Genomic DNA, 22736 nt, shown 5'->3' on the forward strand with positions numbered 1-22736 from the left:
CAGGCGTCGGAGCGGGCGGCCGCGGGCGCCGCCGCCTCCTCCTCCATGGCTGTTTACCCGGCTGCATTGTGGGAGTTTGACCTCCGCCGCCGCCGCCAACCGCCGCCTCAGCTTGCGCCGCCGCCGCCGCCGCCGCCGCGCACGCCATGGGAGCCGTGACTGACGGTGAGGCCCGCTCGCCGCCACCCGGGCCCGTTCCCCCGAGCCCCTCGGCCGCCCCGGCCTCCTCCGAGCCCCCCGGCCTCCCCGGCCCCTTCAGGGAGCCCCTCGGCCTCTGCGATCGGACCCCGCGGGGAGCCGGCCTTTCCCGGACGCTTCTCCCCGGGTCCTTCGGGCCTCTCCCCGGCCCCCTGCTCCCCCCGGGAGCCCCTCGGACTCTCGGCCCGCTTTTCGGAGGCCGCGCCTGGCTTGCAGAGGGTGTGCTGCGAGGATGGTCGGGGGGCTGGGAGCACACGCGCGGGGGTGGGGGGAGCGGGAACGGTGGCAGCGGTGCGTGGGCGGGTGGTACCGGGAAGGGGTCCAGGCCATTCGCGTTTGTGACGGGGGAGCACTTAGTGAGAGTTTGGAGTCCGAGGAGTGGCGAAGGGGAAGAAGAGGTGGAGACCCTGCCCCGGTGGTCCGAGGTCTGGAGGGTGGGCTGGAGGGTGTGGGAACTTTAAGGATGGGGTGGAAGTTTGGGGCCAGGCCCGGACAAAGGGAGAGGTTCCAAGACGCGGGTGCTAAGGGTGTCAGCGTACACAGGGTGACACCTGGAGGAGGATTCTTCTGGACGGGTTGGGAAGGGCCCCCAGACAGTGGTGTGGATCGCAGTGAGGCCTGAGAATTAGCCCCAGACTGGAGGTAGGAAGAGGGAGTTAAGGACAATGTCTAAAAAGGATAGATGTAGGTATCTGGAGGGCAAGCAGAGAGTGTGCAGTGTGCATGGGGGGGTTAGGAGGACCCAGTGTAGGGATGAGGCCACCTGGGGTAGATAAGGCAATAAGAGATTTGTCAGTGTATATGTGTTGGGGACGGTGGTTTGTTGGCAGGAATGGGAGGAGGGTGCGCAGGCAGAGATGGGGTTTGTGGAACGTTGGGAGGGTAGTTTAAGGCAAGTGGACCCATGTGTGCAGAAACCCAGGAGATGATCTGCGGATTGAGAGCAGAAATAAAATAGGGTGCCACCGTGAGGAAGGTGGACAGGCATGATGGGCAACTGGAGGGAGAACCTAAGAAGGTATTAGGTTAAGGAGGAAGGAAGTCTTTTGACATCAAGGAAGGGGATGTCTAGGGCTGCTGTATTTGAAGAGAAGGTGACCGTAAGGGTTGATGCCTGTGGAGAGATCATTTCTGAAAAGTTGGGGATGGATAGGATCTCCACATTAAAGGGCCTGCAGTGGGGGGGGGGGGGGGAGGGAGGGGGGAGGCCTAATTTTGTGATAACAGGTAATGAAGTGGGAGGCTCTTAAAGGTCCAGGAACTTCATGGGAAATTACAGCTTTGTTTCATTCTAGTTTTATTTATCCTGTCTTGGCTAGTCCTTGGGATTACAGTCCAGAACCAACAGGCAAGACCTTTTCTCCCCTCTTAGGTTGCAGTCTGGTGGAAAGAACCACTTGTGCAAAGGCCCCCAAATGTTGGAAAAACTCAAAGTTGATAAATATTTTCTAAAATTTAAAAAGTTATTTCCAGAGATTTCTGAGGGCAGTGGGAATCAGTTTTTAACATTGGTGTTGTGTGATCAGAATTGCATTAAAAGCAAGAAAACAAAAACCACCACCACGCTATATATACTATGTGAAGAATGATGAGGGGAAGGGAAGAGAGGAGTTCAGTGGTCTCTTAACATGTAGTAGTCATCATGTGTCAAGGAGTGTTCTAATTATTAACTCCAGTTTACAGGTGCAACTGGGACACGAGGGGGTTAAGCAACTTCTCCACGTTTGTGCAGTTAGTAGGGTATAGAGCCAGAGCTGAACCAGGCAGTCTGGCTCCTGAGTTCTTGCCCCTTATTACTGTGCATCCAGTCTCTCCGTTACTGCTGCCCTAGTCCTAGTAAGAGATCATGGGAACTCAGAAAAAAGGGGCATACAGAGAAGTAGACTGAGGTAGAATATCAGGTCTAAAGCAGTTGAGTGGATGTTAGAGGTCACAGGAGTGTGCACTCTGCCCCTTAAAAGCTGTCTGATCTTGTGTAGGTTAATCTCTTTGAGCCTCAGTTTCACTCTTTATAAATGGGGATAATAAAATCTATCTCATAAGGCAGTTTAGAGGTTTAAATGCAATAAAAGTTGTAGTGCTTTGCATTGAGTCTGACATGCAGTAATGTTCAGCAGATACTAGTAAATGTAAGAATTGGTTTACTCATCTCTCCTTCATTTTCCTTTGATTAGGGCTGCGCCTTCTTCATCTTTGTATTTGCACAGATTGTCCTTTCCTGGCTAGCAACTGCTATTTCTTCAAGACTCACCTCAAGTATTCATCTCATTTCTAGAAACAGTTGATCTTTCACCTATTAACCTTGTTATTTTATTCATATTACTGTTGTAGCACTTAATACTTAATTTACTTAAATGACGTATTCCAGAAAATATTTAAGGCAGCTCACCATAATGTGAAACCATAAAAAATAAATGCATGAGAAAACAGGGCAAAAAGAGCATTGAGAGGAAGGAAAACGAGGAAGTTAGAAGTGGGGTGATCCTCAAAATGCAGTGGGTAAAATCTGGTGCATTAGGCAGCCAGAAGTGACTCTTGTTTCTCTCCTAGTTCATACCAAGGGGCAGGACCTACTCCACTGTGTGCTGTTGTGTACAGGAGAGAAGGCAATATTAGATACACAGTACAAGCAATTCTTTCTGATTAAAACACTAGAGATAAAGTTGTCTCTAGGGTCCCCATAAAGAAAAGCTAGTGTCATATCCTTAACCTCTTATCAGCACCATTGATCATAGGGCTGTTTCCTAGCACATCCCTGACTAGGTCAGAGAAGGCTAAATCACAATTTAGAAAGGCATTCTCCCATCCAAGTACTAACCAGGCCCGACCTTGCTTAGCTTCCGAGATCAGATGAGATCGGGCGCGGTCAGGGTGGTATGGCCGTAGACTGGAAAGGCATCCTAAAGCCAATAGGTGGTTTAGCTGAATACTTCTGCTGCTCTGCCTTCATTCAGAGTGGATGAAGTACAACTTTTTCAGGCAATCCACAGTAAACATGGTTTTTCTCAACTGGGCTTTTGGTAAAAAGCAGAAGTGAGTAGTGGGTATGATAGGTCAGCAGTTTATTGCATACCTTCTGGACCCAATTCAGGGTGCTGTCTACAGCAGTAAACTACAGAAAGCCCCGACTTCTGCTTGGGGGACAGAAGCAATGGTGTGGAATCAAATAAGTAATAAGATAGTTTCTGAGAAAGAACATAACTAATTCCTGAAATGACCTAAGTTCTGAGAATGAACTGGATGGGATATGAAAGACCATAATGGGGGAAGGCTGCCAACAGTCCAAGTCCAGTAGACTTCTCTGAAAAGTGACCCGTAGAGTAAGGCCTGAAGGCGTCAACCCCTATGTAGACTTCAGGAAAGGATTCAGGACAGGTTGCAACTAGTGCAAAGGCCTGAGGCGAAAATAAGCTCTGCCCTGCGGAGAAGATAAGGAATAAATTCAAGGGATCAGATAAGGGTTGGTATCCAGGTGCGTCTGGAGGGGTGTGATACAAAGGAGGTCAGAGAAGTAAACAGGAGCTTGCCCAGAGCTACCTAAGCTGTGGAAAGGCGATTGGATTTGTCTTCTGTGGGGACTTACAAATACGATTAGAGGATTTTAAACAGAAAAGTTAGTACTTTTTGATCCTTCTGGGTTGCTGTGTAGAGAATGGATTCTAGGAAGGCAAGAATGGAAGCAGAGAGGCCAGCAAGAAGTCCTCCAAGGCTCCGGGAGGGTTTGGATTAGGACGATGGCCGCAAAGAAGACAGGAGTGGCCTGAATAGCTCAGCCACCCTGAAGAGTTCTTGAAGTACCAGTACTTGTCTCTGGAGCTTAGAGAACAGCGAATGCCCTCTTACAAATTTGAGGTGCCTGGCAAGATGCTGTGCCCTCACATAAACCTTCCATATGAGTTTGCCCGTCCTTTCGGACAGGGAACTCTTAAGAGGGGAAGCTCTTATATTCCCTGCACCCTGTACAAGGACATTTCAGTGCCTGTGAGGAACTGCTCTGCTCAGAGGGAAGGAGAGAGACATGATATAGTTTCCATGGATACAGAACTATAGATATTACCACCAACACTACCATTTTATAGATGGCAAAATAAAGGTCCTGGGGAGCGAGTGACTTACTGTCACATAGCTAGTTCTCAGCAAAGCCAGTTTCTCTCCTCCCCTGTTGTGACTCCAGTATTTTGGCTAACTGAAAACAGTTCAGGTTTTTGTTTTGTTTTGTTTTAAAGATTTTACTTATTCGTTTGAGAGACAGCACAAGCAGGGGGAGAGGCAGAGGCAGACTCCCCGCTGAGCTGGGAGCCTGACAGGGGGCTCAGTCCCAGGATCTGGAGATCATGACCTGAGCCCAGGGACGACGCTTAACCATCTGAGCCACTCAGGCACCCCTGAAAAACAGTTTAGATGTTGTCACTGTTAACTTAAACTATGTTCACAGTTTGTATTTTGTATGTGTTAATTTAAAGGGTGTTAAACAGTGTTAGTGTTAGTACCCTGATAAGAATCATTTCAGAAGCACTTTTTTTTCTGAGAGAACGAGAATCTTAAGCAGGCTCCATGCCCAATGGTGAGCCAACGCAGGGCTTAATCTCATGAGATCATGACCTGAGCCGAAATCAAGAGTGAGACACTTAACCAACTGAGCCATCCAGAAGCACTTTTTGCAGTGCAGAGAACATTAGGTACGTACGTACACGGATGTGCCAGAGCACAGATGCGGGTGAGAAGGAGATGGCAGGGAGCAGGGTGTGGCCGTACATTCCATTGAATAGAGCTTGTTGGTTTTGACTGTATTTTTTTTTTAGTTGACGTGAAATTAGTATATATCATTAGGGGTGCCTGGGTGGCTCAGTGGGTTAGGCCGCTGCCTTCGGCTCAGGTCATGATCTCAGGGTCCTGGGATCGAGTCCCGCATCGGACTCTCTGCTCAGCAGGGAGCCTGCTTCCTCCTCTCTCTCTGCCTACTTGTGATCTCTCTCTATCGAATAAATAAAAATAAAATCTTTAAAAAAAAAAAGTATATATCATTAGTTTCAGGTGTACAACATAATTTGATATTTGTATGCACTACAAAGTGATTGTCATGATAAGCCCAGTTATAAGGGGCATATAAGGGAAGCCTACCCTGCAATGGCCCTGTCCCTCTAATAACCACTAATCTGTTCCCTATATGGGTTTTGTTTTGGGTTTTTTTTTTGGTGTTGTTTGTTCATTTGTTTTTTAGATGCCACATATAAGTGAAAATGTATGGTATTTGTTTTTTCCTGTCTGACTTGTTTCATTTAGCATAATACTCTCAGGGTCCATCGCATGGTTTTCCAAATGACAGGATTTCCTTTTTTATGGCTGAGTAATATTCTACTGTGTATATGTTTTTGCTTTTTAATTAGAAATATGATGTTTGGATATATGCCATTAAAACTTAAAATAATGGGCTTTAATATGCCTGTGAACAATATGATAGAATAATGGAACTGTGCTCCAACTTTCTAATAATGTGATTGTGGATATTTTCCTATGGCAGCGGATACTACTCATCTGTAAAATGAAAGTAATAATACATGCTTCTAGGGTTTCTTCAAGGGTGAAGTGTGATAATGTAGGTAAAGCACTTCAAAATTGGCTCTCTAATCTGCTGTCCAAACCAGGACACTCTCCAGAGTAAAAGGAACAGACAGAATGTATGGTCCTTAGATAGGAGTGGGTAAACCTTGTTTAAGGGCCTGCTGCTGGGATTCCTTTTACAATTGCTGATCCAATGTTAATCGGACCTTTGTGGTCACAGAGTTTGTTTGGCTTTTTGTCCCCCCACTAAAGCCAATGGATTTAACCACTGTGTTCCCTCAGCTCTGATTCCAGCGCAGGGGTTACTGATGCAGTGCACCTATTAAATACTGTTTCTTTAGCCAAGATAAATGGTTTTAAAAAGCAAGATTGAAGTTTCAACCTTGACTTTTTTAGCACCACACTCTAAACACTTAAGTAAATCTAGAGAAAAACAAAAGGACCTCAATACTTTGTTTTGCTTTTTAAAAAAAAAAAAATTGCTTTAATTTTTGTTTAAGTAATCGACTTTGACATTAGCAATGTATTTAGACTAGCCCTAAGTATCTCACGAGAGATCAGAATCTTAAATGGAGAAAGCAAACCATCTTATAAACTGTTCCATCCACTGCCTCTTTGTAATCTCTTAATGTTGTCAGCCTTCAAAATTGTTTTAGTGATTTTAAGCTTCTTGAAAGGAGGGGCAACATGTTATTTTACCATAAGTAACCTAAAGCAATGAGACATAAGTAATTCATCTTAATGACCCATGAGCAGTGGCGATCCAGTGATAAATCTGAAAAGAATCTGCATGCTCACAGTTTTTACATGGCCCTAGTCTCTTGTAGGTCAAGTCAAGCCAGTTTTCTTGTTTCTTGTTAACACATCATGGATTCGTTAAAGAACACTGAATGGGACTTATAATGCAGAAAAAATGAAGAAAAATACCTCAAAGTGACCAATAAGCTTACTCCCCAGATAATCACTATTAGTATTTTTAAAAAGAAAAGTAAGGCATGTCAGACAATTCAAGAAAAAAACACAAGTGACAGTGTGAAAACCCTCCCCTCTCACTTTCCATGGCTAGTCCCTCTTCCCCAGAGGTAATCACCGTAGACTGTTTTTGGTGTGCCTTTTCAGAAGGATTTTTAAGTGCCTCTAAAGGGTGAAAGCATCTTCTCTCGTGCCAGACTTGTGAGTTTGAGTCTAAGCTCTACTCCATACTTCCAGTGACATTTAATTTGAGCAGCTAACTTTAAGTTCCTTCACTGGTAAAATAGAGGTAGTAATACCTACTTTACAGGGCTGTTGTGCAGATTAAGTGTAAATGCATATACGTATATGCATTTACATATATGTGTATTTACATATATACATTCGCATATACATATATACAAATAAAAGTTTTTTATATGTAAAAAACACATTCTTAGCATATTACAAGCATTATGTCAGTTGGTTGGCCACTATATCTACTTTAAAATTTTACGCAAACATTTACACACTCTTCTGTGATATACTTCTATAATCATATCGTGGAGCTCTTCCTACTTCATGCTTTTGTATCACTGTGTAGTATTGTATTTTTAAAATTAATTCTTGGGCCACCAGGGTGGCTCAGTTAAGTGTCTGTCTTTGGCTCAGGTCATGATCTTAGGGTCCTGGGATTGAGCCCCACATCAGGCTCCCTGCTCAGCGAAGAGTCTGCTTATGCCCCTCCCCCCTTGTGTGCACACTCTGGCTCCTGCGTGTGCTCTCTGTCTCTCTAATAATCAAAATCTTTAAAACAATTAATTCTCTAGTAAACATCTAAACATTTAGTCATTTTCAGTTTCTTACTCTTACAGGTAGTATTCCAATGGAGATATTTGTATAGATGCCTTCACCACACACCTGTGGGAATATTTAATAGGAGACAGGTCAAAGACTACATGTATTTTTAATTTTTGGTACATATTGCTACATTGCTGTAGGAGCCAGCTGTTTCAAAGTCACCCCGTCCCAAAGTGTTTAATAAATTGTCCCTTCTCGTGGTTTTCAGTTTGGATCTAGAGTGTTTAGGAACACGAAAAAGAAACCAATGGTTCATTTCTGTGCTAATAGAATTCCTTGCTAAAGTGCTTTTAGAAAGGAAATACTAGTCTTCACTGGTCGGTCACAGGATTGCTCTTTCCTTTTTTTTTTTTTTTTTTTTTTTTTTAAGATTTTATTTATTTGACAGAAAGAAATCTCAAGTAGGCAGAGAGGCAGGTGGGGGTGGGGGGAAGGCTCCCTGCTAAGCAGAGAGCCTGATGGGGCGCTGGATCCCAGGACCCTGAGATCATGACCTAAGCTGAAGGCAGAGGCTTAACCCACTGAGCCACCCAGGTGCCCCAGGATTGTTCTTTCCTAAAAGCAGGTGAGATTGCTGTGCTGTGAGGTCCAGCAGTTTAGAGAGGCACATCTAGGGGTAGATCAGCCCTAAGAGGAACTGACATTAACAGTGACACTCTTGAGGGTGCCTGGGTGGCTCAGTGGGTTAAAGCCTCTGCCTTCGGCTCGGGTCATGATCCCAGGGTCCTGGGTTTGAGCCTCACATCGGGCTGTCTGCTCTGCAGGGAGCCTGCTTCCTCCTCTCTCTTTCTGCCTGCCTCTCTGCCTACTTGTGATCTCTGTCTGTCAAATATATAAATAAAATCTTTAAAAAAAAAAAAAAGTGACACTCTTGATACTGGTTGTCAAGCCTTGACCTATCCCTAAAGAAATAAGTGTCTTGAAAGTTGGGCCACCGTTTTCTTTCAGATTGTTTTGCTTTTTGAATATTTGCTCCCAGATGTTCTGAAAACTTGTTTTGTAATCAAGGTTTAAAGAGCTACTGTGAGGGAATAACAATGATGGGTTTTGAAAGTCTGGGTTTATGAGGGATTGTCCTTTCTGTGATAAAAGGAGAACACTGCTAAAATGGCAATGTCCCGTGACTCAAGGCTTGGAGAAGGAGAATGGGTCTAGTGACTGTAAAGCAGTCATTTCTTCCTGCTTCTCTGTTTATGGAAAATGAGATATTAAAACCTAACCCCTTGGACTATTTGAGGCTTATTTAGTGTCTTCAGCAATTACATGTGTTTTTTCTAGGTATAGGTATAGGTCAGCATATAAGACAAAGAGGGGTTGAAAATGACAAGTAAATCTTTGCTTATCAGCATATATGTGTCATAACTGATTTTAAAGTGATTCTGAATGGCAGACATTTTGTAGATATAATTATAGCACAATATTTAACTGAATCCAGTAAGAAATCTTTCTACAAGCCTACACTCAGGTGTAAAAGCACCAGCCTTGGGGCAGATATTAGATATTTGGGGTTAAAAACTTTTCGGGGATGCCTGGGTGGCTCAGTTGGTTAAGCGTCTATCTTCGGCTCAACTCATGATCCAGGGTTCTGAGATGGAGTCCCGTATCAGGCTCCTTGCTCAGCGGGGAGTCTGCTTCTCCCTCTGCCTGCTGCTCCCCATGCTTGTACTCTTGTGTGCACTCGCTCGCTCTCTACCTCTCACAAATAAATATATAAAATTTTTAAAAGCTTTTCCAGATGGCATTGATCTTATAGTCAGTAAAGAAAGCAATCGTGACAACTAAGAAATGATATTGATAACATCATTAAAATAGTTTCTAACCCATCTTATAAAGGGTGGGCCAAGATCTGCCAGAGTTAATAATATTAGTATTTAAGTTGCTTATAGAGATCTTCAGGCATGATGATAATTTATGAAGTTAATGTGTATAGTAAACAAAGGTTTTAGGTGTGTTCAGTGTAGCACTAACTGATGAAGTACCATTTAAAGTAATAATACTCGTCATCTGTGTTAGGAACCATCAACAGCCTGCCTGGATCTAGATAGAATAAGCTATTTTCAAACTGGCCTCTTTGATTGTTGTCTTACTTTGTTGCTGTTGGAGCAGTGCTGTGTATTTTTATTTATGTTACTTTGGGGATTTTTATTCCCAGAGTATTTTCTAGGCAACAGCTGACTATGCAGTTTAAGTAGAGATACCATGACCTTACAATATGAAACTTAAGAGAAAAGCAAATTTGGGAGAGATCATAACTAGGCAAAACTCTGAATGCATAATATTTACTTACATGGTTATACAGTTGTGTCCATAGATACAGACGTATCTATATATATCTATAAATATACCTTTCATAGTGTTCACTCACTTTTTAAGACTTTTTAGGATGATACAAGTTGTGAATTAAATTAACATAAAGATACGGGTAACTTTTTTTTTTTTTTTCATTCTCACCATGAAATGGCATTGTGCTCCTTTGGATAATTTCATTTCAATAAAGTTTCACAGCTTTCCTTCCAGGTGCATATCTTATTCCCATTTTACAAATGAAGTTTTATTCCCGTTTTACAGATGAAGTGAAACTTGGTCCCACACACACACACAAAGTAAAGCGTCTGTGAACTAATCAGAATTTTGGCCCCAGTTTTTTACTTTGGCCCAGGGGTTTTGCTATGAAGAAATGCCATTAGAGGGAAGAGGAATAGGGCTGAACTGGGAGAAGGACCTAGGACAGGGAATCCATGGTCCTACCAGAATTGGACCTGCCACACTCCTACACGTGGTGCCTTGGCTTTGGCCCCTGCCTTTTCCCAGCCAAGTCTCTGTTCAGTCCTAAATTGCCCCAGGACCTGTAATTCTAATCTCTAATTTTCATGCTGTTTTAGCTCCTACTGCATGTTTTTGGGTAGCCTCCTAATAGCTTCCCTGCCTTTGGGCTTTTCCTAGTTACTGTCCATTATGTACACTGCCCTCAGCTTTATACTCCTGGAAAGTCTTGGTCCTGAATCATTAGCTACTCCCAGTTGCCTACCAGCAATGTCCAAGTCCACTAGTATGGCATTCACTAGTGCAGACTCCCACATTTGGACCTCCATCTTTCTGCCCTTGGGTTCCAGTATTTGTCCAGCCTCCTTAAGGTTCTCATGTGCTCATGTATCTTCTAGCCTTTCATTCCCTCCTCTGCTAGAGCTCACAGCTTTCTCCCTGCCTGGGGGGGACAGGGAAGGGACTTTAGCTTGCTTTTTAATTTTTTGCCCTTTTTAAATATTTAAAGTTGGTCTTTTTCTTTTTCTTTTTAAGATTTATTTATTTGGCAGAGGGTAGCAAAGGGAGAGAGAGTCTTAAGTAGAGTCCTCAGTATGAGCATAAAGCCCCATGTAGGGCTAAATCTCATGACCCTGAGATCATGACCTGAGTCAAAGTCAAGATTCAGATGCTCCACTGACTGTGCCAGCTAGACACCCCAAAGATTGTACTTTTTTAAGTAATCTTTGCACTCAGCGTGGGGCTCTTAACTCACAACCCCAGGATCAAGAGTTGCATGCTCTACCAACTGAGCCAGCCAGGCACCCATCATTTTTTGTATTTTTTAGGTAGCTTTATTGAGGGATAATTTTATACAAAAAACTGAATATTTAATGTGTAAAATTTGATGTATCTGGACATATGCAAACACCTGTGATAATTTCACCATAATCATAGCTTTCTTTTTCGAACAACTGACAGACTTTGAGTGCTCATATGATTCAAAAATCAAATAATGTGAAAAGATATTTCCCCATCTTCCAGCCTGTTCTCTAACCCACTTACATTGCCCCTCTCCCTTGGTAACCCCTTTTAGTTAGTTTCTTGTATATCATTCCAGGGTATTTGTAGGAATATAAGCATATATTCTCATTTCTCCCCCATTTATATTGAAAGGAAGCATGCTATACATTACTGTTCCTCACCCTTGCTCTTTTTCAAGTTATCTTTTTTTTTTTTTAAGATTTTGTTTTTTTATTTATTTGACAGACAAGAGATCACAAGTAGGCAGAGAGGCAGGCAGAGAGAAAAAGGGGGAAGCAGGCTCCCGGCTGAGCAGAGAGCCTGATGCAGGGCTCGATCCCAGGACCCTGGGATCATGACCTGAGCCAAAGGCAGAGGCTTTAACCACTGAGCCAGCCGGGCGCCCCTTGGTAAGTTATCTTAAGTGATCTCTGTATCAGCACATAAACATTTCCTCATTTTTTGGTGGTTGGGTTTTTTTTTTTAATGGCTTCATAGTATTCCATCATATTTTTGTGCCAAAATTTATCTAGCTCTTTGTCAATGGAGATGGTCATATTACATATGTACGAGGTTATCTAAGATTATTGGGTGGAAGGGTCTATGTTATTTGAAGTTTAGGTAGATATTGTTGAAATACCTTTTAGCTTTCTTGGTTGGTGATTTTTTAAAAGATTTTATTTATTTTATTTTTATTTATTTAAGAAAGAGTGAGCAAGAGAGAAAGAGAGCACAAGCGGGGAGAAGGAGAAGCAGACTCCCGATGTAGGGAGCCCGATGCAGGGCTCAATCCCAAGACTCGGGATCATGACCTGATCCAAAGGCAGATGCTTAATCAACTGCACTACCCAGGAACCCCCAAAATTTTCTTTATTTGAGGGATAATGAGAGAACGCAGGCAGGGTGGGGAGCAGAGAGAGAGAAGGGCAAGCTGACTCTGCTGACTGTGGAGCCTGATGTGGGGCTTGATCACAGGACCCTGAGATCATGACCAGAGCAGAAAACCAAGAGGTCACTTAACTGAGCGAGCCATCCAGGCATCCCACTGACTGATGATTTTTAAGTATGAAAAGAGCAGCCCAAATTCCATTTCCCCCGAGTCCCCCAAGCCAAAGGAAACTGTCCTAATCTCTTCTGGTACATGTCCATGTCATTCACTTAACAGCCCCCGCCTTTTCTGCATGTGTTCACATGCACATTATTTCTCCACCTAGAGCAGAAGAGCTCAGGTCTTCATCTCATATCCTCAGAACTGCTCTGGTCCCCTATGAACACATCTGCTTATTGATCAAGTATTCATGTTTTTGCACAAGAAGAGAAATCTCTGCTTCGGACCTGAAAATAAGGTGGTTGCCTGCTAGTCCTTGTTAGTATTTTATTGAGACAAAACTCTTCAGAGAGCAGATGGCCCCAGGCAGATACCACAATCCAATTTAAAAATATTTATTGCACATCAGAAGTGTAAAGACACAGGGGTGCTTCCTCCTCTCTCTCTCTCTGCCTGCCTCTGCCTACTTGTGATCTCTGTCAAATAAATAAATAAAATTTAAAAAAGAAAAAAGAAGAAGTGTGAAGACACAGTGTGAAAGGTTGGGCAGGAAACAAAATGAATGAGACCCAGGACTGGTCCTCAAGAACCTTTTCCCAAGTTTATTTGGCCTGTACAGTGTTCTGACATTTTTTCAAAAACTTCTTTAATTGGGGTATTACATATATAAATGTACACAGATCTTAACTCTACAGCTGGAATGATCACCAAATGTGCTTGAAATATTTTTTTTTTGTCACCATACCTTAAAAATCTCTTGAAAAACTAGCTGTGGTAATAGTTTCCCTCCTTCGGGTACTTATTTCCTGATTTTCTATTCCCTTACATCCCTGGTCCTCAATAAAATAAGATGCCCAGGTATTTGGGAGGAAGATGGTGGTCGGTTGGGCAGGTTGGGAGAGCAGAGCTAAGAAAACGAGAAACTGAACAAAAGAAAGGAATTGAGCAGCATCAGATATCCAACTGCTCACTGCTGGATGTTTACTTTTAACAAAGTTAAAGCGTATTTGTAATAAAAAATAAAAATTCAAAACCCAATTCTGAAAATGTTCCTCTAATGTCGCAGAACAGATTTTAAAACTGCAGCCACCTGCCTTCCAAAGTTTATCTCTGCTGCACCTGCGCTCAGAAATACTTCAGCCTACACGCAGGAACTCTTGTTTAAAGATTTCGCTGTTGTTTCATTGTGCAGGCTCTCCAAGAATTATCTACACTTAAAGAATTGTTTTTTAGGGGCGCCTCGGTGGCTCAGTGGGTTAAAGCCTCTGCCTTCAGCTCAGGTCATGATCCCAGAGTCCTGGGATCAAGCCCCGCATCGGACTCTCTGCTCAGTGGGGAGCCTGCTTCCTCCTCTCTCTCTCTGCCTTTAAAATATTTTTTTAAATCTTTTTAAAAAATTATTTTTTGGGGCGCCTAGATGGCGCAGTGGGTTGGACCTCTGCCTTCGGCTCGGGTCATGATCTCGGGGTCCTGGGATCAAGCCCCATATCGGGCTCTTCTGCTCAGTGGGGAGCCTGTTTCTTCCTCTCTCTGCCTCTCTGCCTACTTGTGATCTCTGTGTGTCAAATAAATAAATAGAATCTTTAAAAAAATAAAAAAAATTATTTTTTTAAAAAATAATGCACGCACATGGTGAAAAACAAGTCTGTGAAACAACATAGAAAATTCAGTTTTTTCTCTGAAAAAACTGTAGTCCCTCTGTAGTCCCTATCACCAGGAGAAACTACTATAACCAGTTTATTGTGTTCTTTCCAGAGATATTCTTTCAACACGCACATACGTGTGTGTACACGCACAGGCACAAACAAACACTCAAGGCCTCCCCCTTTTCTACACAGATGACAGCAAACAGTGTGGTTCTTTGCACATGTTTTATTTGCACCTGCATTTGCATCTCCTGGACCAAAGGAGATTTCTTGCCGTCAGCATATACAGCCACACTGTTGGCTTCATCATAGTACATTATATGAAGTTTGGATAATCTGACCAGTCTCTTACTGGTACATGCTTAGGTTTGCGATCTTTCTACTATGAACAGCACTAAGAACATCTCTGCATTTATCTTTGTGGGTGGATGTGCAAGTTTATCTATGGGATCAGTTCCTAGAATTGGAGTTCTGGGGTTGAAAAGAAAATGTGCCTTGGAAATCTTGTTTGTGGTAGCCCATTTGCCCCAGAAAGAGCCTACCTGTCTGCATGCCATCAGTGTATGTAAGTGCAGTTTCTCCATATCCTTGCCAGCACTTTTATCAGGTATTTTGATCTTTGCCAATCCGGTAGATGGAAATTTTGTTTGGGGTGCTTGGGTGGCTGAGTTGGTTAAGCCTCTAACTCTTGCTTTTAGCTCGGGTCATGATCTCCTGGATTGTGGGATCCAGCCTTTGTTCCAGCTCGCTGCTCAGCGGAGAGTCAGTCTGCTTAGGGATTCTCTCCTTTCCCCTACACATGCGAGCTCTCGCCCTCTCAAATAAATAAACCTTTTTTTTTTTTAAATTGTGTTTTGGGGCGCCTGGGTGGCTCAGTGGGTTAAACCTCTGCCTTCGGCTCAGGACATGATCCCAGGGTCCTGGGATCGAGCCCCGCATGGGGCTCTCTGCTCAGCAGAGAGCCTGCTTCCTCCTCTCTCTCTGCCTGCCTCTCTGCCTACTTGCGATCTCTGTCTGTCAAATAAATAAATAAAATCTTTAAATAAATAAATAATAAAATAAAATAAAATAAAAATTATGTTTTATTGGGTTTCAGTCTGCCTTTCTCTTGTCATGATCCCGCATTATTTTGTCCAGCAAGAACACTGCCAGACGGGCCGATTGGAGCCCCACTTACCACTCACCATTATTATCTGCCATGCTCTCTGATTCCATTTTCTTTTTCTTTCCCTTGAAGCAAAAGTGAGACAGACTTGTTAAAAAAGAAAAAGAAAAAAAAACGTCTTCATGGGGGAAGAAACATTACAGATGTAATAACTAAATTACACCTTTTTTTTTTTGACAAATCCATTCCCATTTCTCTGACCTCTCTCTCGTTCTTGTCACCCAATCTGCCACTACATCTTTCCAATCTTTTCTTTCTGTGCCTTTCAGAGACACAGAAAGAGACAGGAACACTTCAGCCTGCCTTCTGTGTGAACAGGTTTTTCCAAAACAAAGTTCTCCAAGAACTATGGCTTATGTGCTTGGCGATACCTGAAAACTTTCCGTTCAGTACCCCAGCAGTAGAATTCCAGTTCCATGAGCGCATTGATAACCCCAGCCTCTAGTACACTGCTTGCATATAGTAGACACTCAGTAACTGTCTTCATAGTGACATAAAAATATATACATAAATTCTAGTAAAACCTGCATGACGTAAAATTTGCCATCCTAACCATTTTAAGTATACCGTTTAGTGGCTTGAAGTATATTCGCGTCCCAATGGTTTTCTTCTGGATGAATGAGTAAGTCATGATATTGGTTATTTGTCCCTGAAAGTCAGCAAGAGCCAGACCATCGTTTTCATTCACGGTGTTGTTCTTCCCTCCAGACGAAGTCATACGGAAGCGACTCCTGATTGATGGAGATGGCGCTGGAGATGACCGGAGAATCAATCTGCTGGTGAAAAGTTTCATTAAGTGGTGCAACTCCGGGTCCCAGGAAGAGGGGTATTTCTCTGACTCTCGTTGCTACACCAATGTCCTAATCAGAGTTTAGACCGTGTATACAGCCCTGTCTGTAGTTCAGCTTTTCACTCTCCTTCGGTTGTCCAGTGGAGGCAACTCTAGATTTTTCTGGCCCTTATTTCTCTTCAAAAGCCTGCTTTGTGTTTATTCAAATGTGCAGAAGGTGTAGTGTTTAAGAAATAAGGATTGAACTCTGGCTCATTCATTTGGTCACTTTCGGCATTTAGTTAGACAAAATATCTAAATGGAATTTTCTCTTTTGCTTTTTTCGTTGTTTTTTTTTTTCATAAAATATTTGAATCACTCTTTATAGCACTACTTTTTCTTTTTTAGTTTAAATTCAATTAACATGAGATATATTATTTGTTTCAGGGGTACAGGTCTGTGATTCATCAGTCTTATGTAACACCCACTTCTCATTACAACGCATACCCTCCCCAGTGTCTATCACCTAGTTACCCCAATCCTCCACCCTCCCTCCCCTCCAGCAACCCTTTTTTTTAGTAAGCTCTGTGCCCAGTGGGGCTTGAACTCAGGACCCTGAGATAAGGGGTCACCTGTGCTACCAACTGAGTCAGTCAGCCCAGTGCCCCAATTTTCTCTTTCTTAAATAAGCTAATAAAAAGTTTTTATATACTGCAGGGTTTTATATATATTTAGTAACTTTTTTGCCTTGGAAAAATTTCCCTCATTTGAATTAGCTTTTCACATAAATCATTGTAAAGAGTGAAAAATTTGTGAAAATAAAATTCTGAGGATAAAAAAACCATCTTGATTAAAACATTTTTTTTTAAGATTTTACTTATTTGAGAGAGGGGGAGGGAGAGCAAACTCCCCACTGAGCAGGGAGCCCCCATGGGGCTGGATCTCAGGGCCCTGAGACCTGAGCCAAAGGCAGATGCTTAACCAACTGAGCCACCCAGACACCCTTGGATTCAGACATTTTTAAAAAGTATTTTAAACAAAATTCAAACAAGTAGTTGAATTAAGTTTATATTGATAAGAACAGCAGTCCCATCTTTGAACTTGTAACTGAAGCAGTTTATAAATTCAAGTACTCCCATTAAGAAAAATTAAACATAAAAGAAAGATATTCTAAATTATTTTAAAGCAAATGAGGGGTGCCTGGATGGCTCAGTGGGTTAAAGCCTCTGCCTTCGGCTCAGGTCATGATCTCAGGGTCCTGGGATCGCGTCCCGCATCGGGCTCTCTGCTCGGCAGGGAGCCTGCTTCCTCCTCTCTCTCTCTGCCTGCCTCTCTGCCTACTTGTGATCTCTGTCTGTCAAATAAATAAATAAAATCTTTAAAAAAAAAAAAAAAGCAAATGATTCTCTCAGAACTTGGTAGTTCTGCCTGCACTGTAATATATATATAATTGTTCAACTTTGGTATTTCACAAAAATCTTTAATCTGTTTTTCTCTTTTCCACCAGATATAGCCAGTACCAACGTATGCTGAGCACACTGTCCCAATGTGAATTTTCAATGGGCAAAACTTTGCTGGTATATGATATGAATCTCAGAGAAATGGAAAATTATGAAAAAATTTACAAAGAAATAGGTAAACTTAAAACAATTTATGTTTCTTTGTAAAATTTTAATTTTTATGGTGTAAAGGAAGTAATATCTACTAGCATTTTTCTTTGAATAGTGGTAAAATAATAACAATGACAATATTAATAGAAAGAATGTGGTAAATGTTAGCTCCAAAAATGTATTCTGGTATGATTGCGGTACTTTGGATTGTAGCTGTTTTTTAAACACCAGCATCTATTAGCAATGGAACTTAATTTAAAAACACATTTTAAAATTGAAAATGGATGAGGATGATGCATGTTGTTGCAACTGTCTTTAAAAAATCCCTTTTCACATAGAATGTAGCATTGCTGGAGCACATGAAAAAATTGCTGAGTGCAAAAAGCAAATTCTTCAAGCAAAGCGAATACGAAAAAATCGCCAAGGTAAGGGTTTTTCGGGATTTTGGATGCAAATAGTTTATTACTGAGTACTATTTTCATATGGTTTTTAATGTTGTGTGGTAAAATCTTCAGCAAGAATCAATCTGAATTAAAAAAGAAGGAGCTAAACTTAATTCTTTAAAACTATATTATTCTTCAAAATAGCGGAGAAGGAAGGCTATGCTGAAAAACACTTTTTTGATTATACTGATTATCCAAATATTATATTATATTGATTATCCAAATATTATATTATATTGATTATCCAAATATTTCTTAAGTATTCATTTTTTCTTACTGTCTTCAGACCCCTTTGCTTAAGCAATGTTATGGTTAATCAGCAAAGACCATTCACACAAGTACACTAGACCTAAGGTTTTGTTTGTTACTTGTTTGTTTCATGGAGTTACTTTCCAGGAAAAAGAAAAGAATTTAAGCCCAGTGAGTTTTTAAGTACAAACCAAGCAAACATTTAAAGTTTAGCTTCGTCCTGATCTCTTTTGGTTTGGTTTTGTTTGTTTGTTTTTAAGATTTTATTCACTTATTTGACAGAGAGCAAGAGCACAAGCGAGGGAGAGCACCAGAGGGAGGAGAGGGAGAGGCAGGCTTCCTGCTGATTGTTATCTTCAAGGAGCTAGAGTCTCTGGGAAAGGAACTAGAGCATCTTTCACATATTAAAGAAAGTGTTGAAGATAAGGTTAGATTATGACCTGAGCTGAAGGCAGGTGCTTAACCGACTGAGCCACCCAGGCACCCCTGTTTTGTTTTTTTATTAGGTTATGTCCTCATTGCAGTCCATAAAAACTATTTAAAAATTGTTTCAATGGCTGGGGCATTGTTCCTCCTATAATGTAAGTTGAAAGAAAGGAAGATAAAAAATATAATGCATAATCACAACTGTGACCTATATACGAAAAACAAAAAGGAAATAGAAAATGTTAATGGTTATTTTGGGTCTGCAGATTTTTATGGCTTGGTCTTTTTTTTTTTTTTTCCCCTTGCAGTGGACATGTATTATTTTGTAATCAAAAACTTTTTTATTGGGGTGCCTGGGTGGCTCAGTGGGTTAAAGCCTCTGCCTTCGGCTCAGGTCATGATCCCAGGGTCCTGGGATTGAGCCCCACATCGGGCTCTCTGCTCAGCGGGGAGCCTGCTCCCCCTCTCTGTGCCTGCCTCTCTACCTACTTGTGATCTCTGTCAAATAAATAAATAAAATCTTTAAAAAAAATTTTTTTTTATTAAAAGTCACACTTTTATTGAATCAAAATGCTGATTTTCAAAACAATGAACTTTACTTTTTAATGAGCCAATTAAGATGTTCAGTTCCTTATTTTAAAAAATTGGTTTTGTACTCATTCAAAAATACATGTGGTCAAGTTCAGTGGCCAATTTGCAGAAGAATATATCAACTTATTTAATAATTATTATCGACTCTAAAATCATTTTAAAAGGTTCCATAGGGTTTTTCTCTATTAGTTGAGGCTTTTAAATGAATGCTGCCATTCATCAGTTCAAGGTTAATGGGAAATAACAGGGAAATTTGGAGACCTCAGTGGAAGAGAAAAAATAAATTTTATCATTTCTGAATTTTAAATTGTTTTTAAATTTCTGAAATCTTTACCTTTAGAATGAGAATGAGAAGTGTTTGCCATTGTTAAGATCTGCAGTGAATGGTAGGATATATTGACCTCACTAATCTTCTCTTTGCTGGGCAAATAGTGAATAAGATCCTCTTCATAATCAGTCCACTTAATGATCAATAAAGGGCTTCAGTTCACTTTGCTATACTAGCCTCTTATATCCTGCCTAGGGATAGGTAAATAGAAAAACACAGTGGATGCAAAAGGCTTTATTTGGAACAGTTTGAAATCATGTTGAACCAAGTGACATTGGCAGTACTCTTTCCATCCTTCAGTGTTCTCATCTTTATGCACTGAGAAAGTGATTAGAAGAGACCTGTGATATTTCACCTTTTTCTTCATGTCCATGTTCAAAAGAAAACCTTAATTTGATAAATATTTTGTATCTTTCAGAGTATGATGCTTTGGCTAAAGTGATCCAGCACCATCCAGACCGGCATGAGACATTAAAGTAAGTTTAGAGTCTACTTTGAAAGGAACTAATCTTTATAAATTTATAATGTTTACATACTAGCCTATGCATTCCATTTTTATGGGAGTACATAATATGTTTCAGAAGGAGGGGTCAGATCTTCCAAATTACATATTCTACTACCAGTTGGTTGAATTTTTCCTTCCTCTGATCTTACTGTCTGTAGTTCTAAAATAAATGAATATATATATCACAAATGAAAATAGATAAAATATGGTAGACTATACATATAGTACAATACTAAATGAGCAATTTAAAAGAACAAACTATCTCAGGGGCACCTGGTGGCTCAGTCTGTTAAGCGTCTGCCTTCGGCTCAGGTCATGATCCCAGGGTCCTAAGATCAAGTCCTGCATCGGGCTCCCTGCTCAAAGGAGAGTCTGCTTTTGTGTCTGCCTCCCCCAGCTTGTGCTAGTACTCTCTCTCTCTCTCTGTGTCTGTCTCTTAAATAAATTAATTAAAATCTTAAAAAAAAAAAACGCTTAGATCTTAAAAATATGATCAGTGAAAAGAAGAACAGAAGACATAATGAATTTTAAGTTATTCCTAAGTTTCTGTAACACATACAGAATAATAACCATTTATAAAAATTAACCCCCCCATTACATACTAGTACTGTATATTATTTAGAGAGACAAATATGTGAATGAAAAAGGATTGGCGTGGTGAAGTGATTGCCTGAGTAAGGAATAAAGGAGGAAAAATGGTCTGGGATAGAGGATAGCCAATAAGGTTCTAAGAGGATTTCAAGTTAATCTGAAATGTTTCATTTCTTTTACCAAGGGGGAAAAAAAAAGAGGAAGGACCTTTTTTTAGGTCAAATAAGTATGATAAAATGTTAAAAGTTATCAGTTCTTTTGGTGTGATATTCTATTACGTGTGTTTTCTTAGGTTTTAAAACTTCTCTAGAAATTTGATTTTAATAAAGAAAAGTATATACTTAGAATTAAAAAGACCATCCTTAGCTTCAACGTTTCATCATAATGGAGTGTAATAACTTCTTATCCTTTTTTTTTTAAATTTTTAAAATCTTATTTAGTAACTAAAAAGGTATTAATTGTGACTTCTGTGCCCCCAGTTAGCAAACTATAACACTGTCTTATTGTTTTCAGGGAACTAGAATCTCTGGGAAAGGAACTAGAGCATCTTTCACATATTAAAGAAAGTGTTGAAGATAAGGTATCTGTACACATACATTGGTCTCTATGATATGAATAGGTGTATAGATCAATGTGTATTAATTTTTTTCTTGTTTACACAGCTGGAATTGAGGCGGAAACAGTTTCACGTTCTACTTAGTACCATCCACGAACTTCAGCAAACGCTAGAAAGTAAGTAGAAGTAGTCACAGAATGAATGTTTTTAAAGACTTTTAAGTGATCCAGGGGCATGCCTTCTAAAACACACATCTTGTTGAGAGAGTAGACCTTCAGTTTCAGAACAGGAGTATAGTTGGATGATGTTAGAAGTACTCAAGCTGTTCAAGTTTCTGCATATATGATTTAAAATACATGTACTATGGTTCACATTGAAATTTAATGATGATAGATTTGGAATTCTTCTTGGTTTATTACAGTTTATTGCTATAAAGTAACAATGCAGGATCCAGGCAGGCAGTGGTCAGTGAGTGGAGTAATAGTGCATAAGCACATTTGCATAGTCGGTAAATGGAAGGTGCTTTGAGAAACCTGAGACTAACTCTTTGTATTGACTGTTGCCAATTGGAAATGTCTATGTTATCTGACCTCTTTATTGTTTTTACGAAAAACCTAAAACCTAGATTTTTTTAATGTGTTTTATAACGTAAGTTTTACATTTTGACTTAACTAATAAACACCAACAACCAAAACAGCATTTTTAAAACCAAACACTGTGTTGGCAGTCATAGGCTGCCATTTTGCCATCTTTGTTTTAGACATATCAGCTCATAAAGGATAAAAATGTTGTCATGTATTCATTAAACATATAATTTAAACGAATTAGACTGAAGTTTTATGGTTTTTCTCAATTGCAGATGATGAAAAGCTCTCAGAGGTAGAAGAAGCTCAAGAAAGCACCATGGAAACAGATCCTAAGCCATAGACAGGCTAATGGTTCACACTTCCCAAGAATGCAGAAGTAACAACATGCTTCTAGTGCATTCAGAATTTGTTGTGTTCTTCAGATATTTAAAGTTTTGGCAGATTAAACTACTTTGCTTTTAAATATTAATGCACAGTTCATTCCTATTTCTTTACACGAAGGAAAAAAACTTCACTATAGATTTGTTTGTATTGAAATGTGTTTTTTATTTTTATAAGGTAGGAAGCAATATCCAAAAATGTTTAATAAAATGTTTTCAAGGCAGATATGTTTGTTCTCATTAGCTTTCTAAGTAGTTTTTATAAAATAAATTGAGGATTGTGAGAAAGTGGCATTTCTAGAATGTATGTGAAAAAAATGAGTCAGTCTGGAAATCATTACCATCTTTGAAAATGGAATTCATAAATAGGCTTCATGAGGGCTTTGAACTTGTGAAATTGTGTACAAAGTGTCTGTGGTGTGTCCTCATTTGGCAAGAGTTTGCCTGATCTAACAGTGGTATAAGAAGTAATTACAAGAGCAAAGTAAATCAATCATGCATTGCC

General features: G+C 40.6%; 1 protein-coding gene across 1 annotated transcript; it reads left to right on the plus strand.

Annotated features, from left to right (window-relative positions):
• Positions 1 to 45: 45 nt before the first annotated feature.
• On the plus strand, positions 46 to 22455 carry THOC7 (THO complex subunit 7; the record flags this gene model as incomplete). Its single annotated transcript, XM_082727158.1, is given in 9 exon segments — positions 46 to 79; positions 82 to 165; positions 15905 to 16022; positions 17473 to 17600; positions 17914 to 18000; positions 20031 to 20088; positions 21222 to 21288; positions 21371 to 21440; positions 22124 to 22455. Coding segments are annotated over 9 exon segments (714 nt in total). The 3' UTR covers positions 22192 to 22455.
• Positions 22456 to 22736: the final 281 nt, after the last annotated feature.

This window comes from Mustela nivalis (genome assembly GCF_964662115.1).
Source record: "Mustela nivalis genome assembly, chromosome: 1".
Taxonomy (NCBI): Eukaryota; Metazoa; Chordata; class Mammalia; order Carnivora; family Mustelidae; genus Mustela; species Mustela nivalis.